General features: G+C 50.8%; 2 protein-coding genes across 2 annotated transcripts in view; one reads left to right on the top strand and one right to left on the bottom strand.

Annotated features, from left to right (window-relative positions):
• Positions 1-273: 273 nt before the first annotated feature.
• TRAVEDRAFT_98593 (uncharacterized protein) lies at positions 274-477 on the top strand (the record flags this gene model as incomplete). Its single annotated transcript, XM_008036122.2, has 1 exon — positions 274-477. A coding segment is annotated over one exon (204 nt), but the record flags the coding sequence as incomplete, so codon positions are not given.
• Positions 478-1,669: 1,192 nt separating this feature from the next.
• TRAVEDRAFT_113273 (uncharacterized protein) overlaps positions 1,670-2,451 on the bottom strand; it is a gene marked incomplete at both ends in the record, with an annotated part of 2,280 nt that continues 1,498 nt past the window's right edge. The window contains 2 exons of the mRNA XM_008036121.1: positions 1,670-2,121; positions 2,317-2,400. Of these exons, the coding sequence (XP_008034312.1) occupies positions 1,670-2,121; positions 2,317-2,400 (536 nt within the window). The remainder of the gene's footprint in view (positions 2,122-2,316; positions 2,401-2,451) is intronic.

Below are 2,451 nucleotides of genomic sequence, written 5' to 3'. Positions count from 1 at the left end.
GAGTCTGAGGGTGCATGCAATATTCTGTGGGACACATCCAAGCAGATCTGGAAGAACAGCCTGTACAAGGGAGGGTCATACAAGGGTCAGAGTGTGACTGCCTGGATGGGTGCCATCTTCAATCAGAAGACTTCTCAGATGTGTCCCCAGTGTGAGCGCACACTCCATCAATGCATCAGATATGATGAGCCTCCAGCATTCATAGCACTGAATATTCACAACATCAAGGCAGACATTTGCACTGAAGTCACACTGCCTGATCATCCTGAGCGGTATAGGCTGTGTGGTCTGATCTACTTTGGAAAATTCCACTTCACATGCCGTGTTGTGGACAGGCATGGTGATGTGTGGTTCCATGATGGGATGAAGACTGTGACTGATCTTATGCCAGAGGGTAATGTACTGACCCTGGACTCCAGCCTGCTTCAGAAAGCAGGCAAGAGGTGTGTTAGTGTACTTGTATATACCAGAATGTAGAGTAGGATTACCTCAGCATTTATAATCAATGTAGTCCTTTGTAATTGCTATTAGAATGAGATATATATTAAATGTTTGACTTTGTAATCAAAGTAATCATTGTTGGCACATAATTTTCTTCAACATATGAAAGTATGACTTCAAATTTGCTCCAACTTTGTAATGATTATAATTATTTGTAATGAATATCCACATCCTCATCAATCGTACCTGCCGGACACGGCCCTCTTACCCAAGTGTATTAGATAGACGCGTACGGCGTGCGGTTATTCGGAACCCGTGCGCCTGGTGCGGGCAGCCTTTCTAACTGCCCCACCATCCTACGAGTACACCGAGCTTCAATAGAGCCCGGACTAGAGTACTTGCGGGAAAGGGGCAACAGATTGCGCCCCCCACACGTGAGTTTTACACTTTTTTACTCTTACCGTGATATTCGCCCGATTTGGGGCTCGACGTCTCCCACATCACTACTGAACTCTAACCTTAAACCGCCCGACATCGCTCAAACAAGCAACCATGGACCAGTCACAGAACCCCAACACCGAAGGGCGTCAGACGCGCCCTTCTGCCCCTTACCACAACCCTTTAGACCGTGCCACGTCAGGCGCGGTACCCTCTCGACCAACATCGAGAGTACGTGCCACCGTGGCTGGCCCGTCAACCGCGACGGTGCCTCCTCGCGACACATCGCGAGGCAGGACGACCGCCACCAGTGGTCGTCAAGGACACTCTCCTACCACCGAACCAGGCGCTAGCAATCCGCCTGGTGCACGTCCTGGCAGTCGGCAGTTGCCGTTTTCAATAAACAGTCCCACTCTCGGGGCTGTAGGCAACGACTGGCAGCAAATCCGCGACGCTCGTTCATCGCAAACTCAACCACCGGGGACTAATGGACCCCGGTCCCCTACACATGAACGACCGGGTTCAACTGGCCCAAGATCACCACCGCCCAGTCGCGTGGCTCACAGGAAGGCCGACTATCGAGGCCTCCCAGCCGCACCGCGCAAGCAGCGACGGGCACGTCCTTCAGACCTGAGGACATGCAGCGGCTACGTGACGCCATGCGCGATTCTCGGTGCAGGGAAAAGGAACTTCAGCGACAGGTTCGCGAAGCTGAAGAGGAGTCCAATCACAACATCAGCAATGCGTTGGTAGCACTGGGCCTCGACGATGTCTTTGAGGATGATGAAGACTACGAGGACCAGCACATGCTGCAGCTGAATACCCCGGCTACTGCAATAACAGGACCAGCCCAAATAGTGGCTGGTGACGACGACAGCGAAGAACCGCCGATGGAACAAACTACCATCAACACGCACTTCAGTGACCGGCACTCTGACCAGTCAGCTGAAGCGCAGCAAGTAGAAGCTGCGCTAGTCAGTCCGCAAGACCGGATTGATGTGGGTCCCATGTGTTCAAGGCTTGCACCTGTGAATCCATGCACAACAAAAGGACAGGCTCCATCATCTGCACCTTCATCTTCTTCGCTTGCATTTACAGCTGACGCCTCAGGATCTACATTGGACTCCATGCTCTTTGAGTAATTTACGATCACAGGCGGCTCATCCTCAGGATATGAATTGATGTTGTCATAAGATACAGTGACGGCCAAAAGTATCTCCCCACCCCCACCAAGTGTGTATTCTGGCTGATTTTGATTAAGAATCCCAAAGTGTAAAATATGTATACAATGTGCAGTATGCCCATAGTACAATGCAATAAATACCAGGGAGATTCATAGGCTCTTTCCCAAGATTTTGAGGCAAAAAGTGGGAGACCCCATCATAGGCATTATATTTTTGGCGCATGTTGGAGACATCCCAGGATTTTTTGAATGACCCAGAGGCCTTAGGGCCCTATATACAGTACCACATGATGGGTACATGTTATGGCAAGCATGCACTGGAATATTTGCAGCCATGCCTGTAAACTGAGAGGTACACGTGAAGCGAGTGCTGCCCATGTCCCAGCCGT

The sequence above is a fragment of the Trametes versicolor genome (assembly GCF_000271585.1).
Source record: "Trametes versicolor FP-101664 SS1 unplaced genomic scaffold TRAVEscaffold_2, whole genome shotgun sequence".
NCBI lineage: Eukaryota > Fungi > Basidiomycota > Agaricomycetes > Polyporales > Polyporaceae > Trametes > Trametes versicolor.
This window is presented reverse-complemented; position numbering and strand designations above follow the sequence as displayed.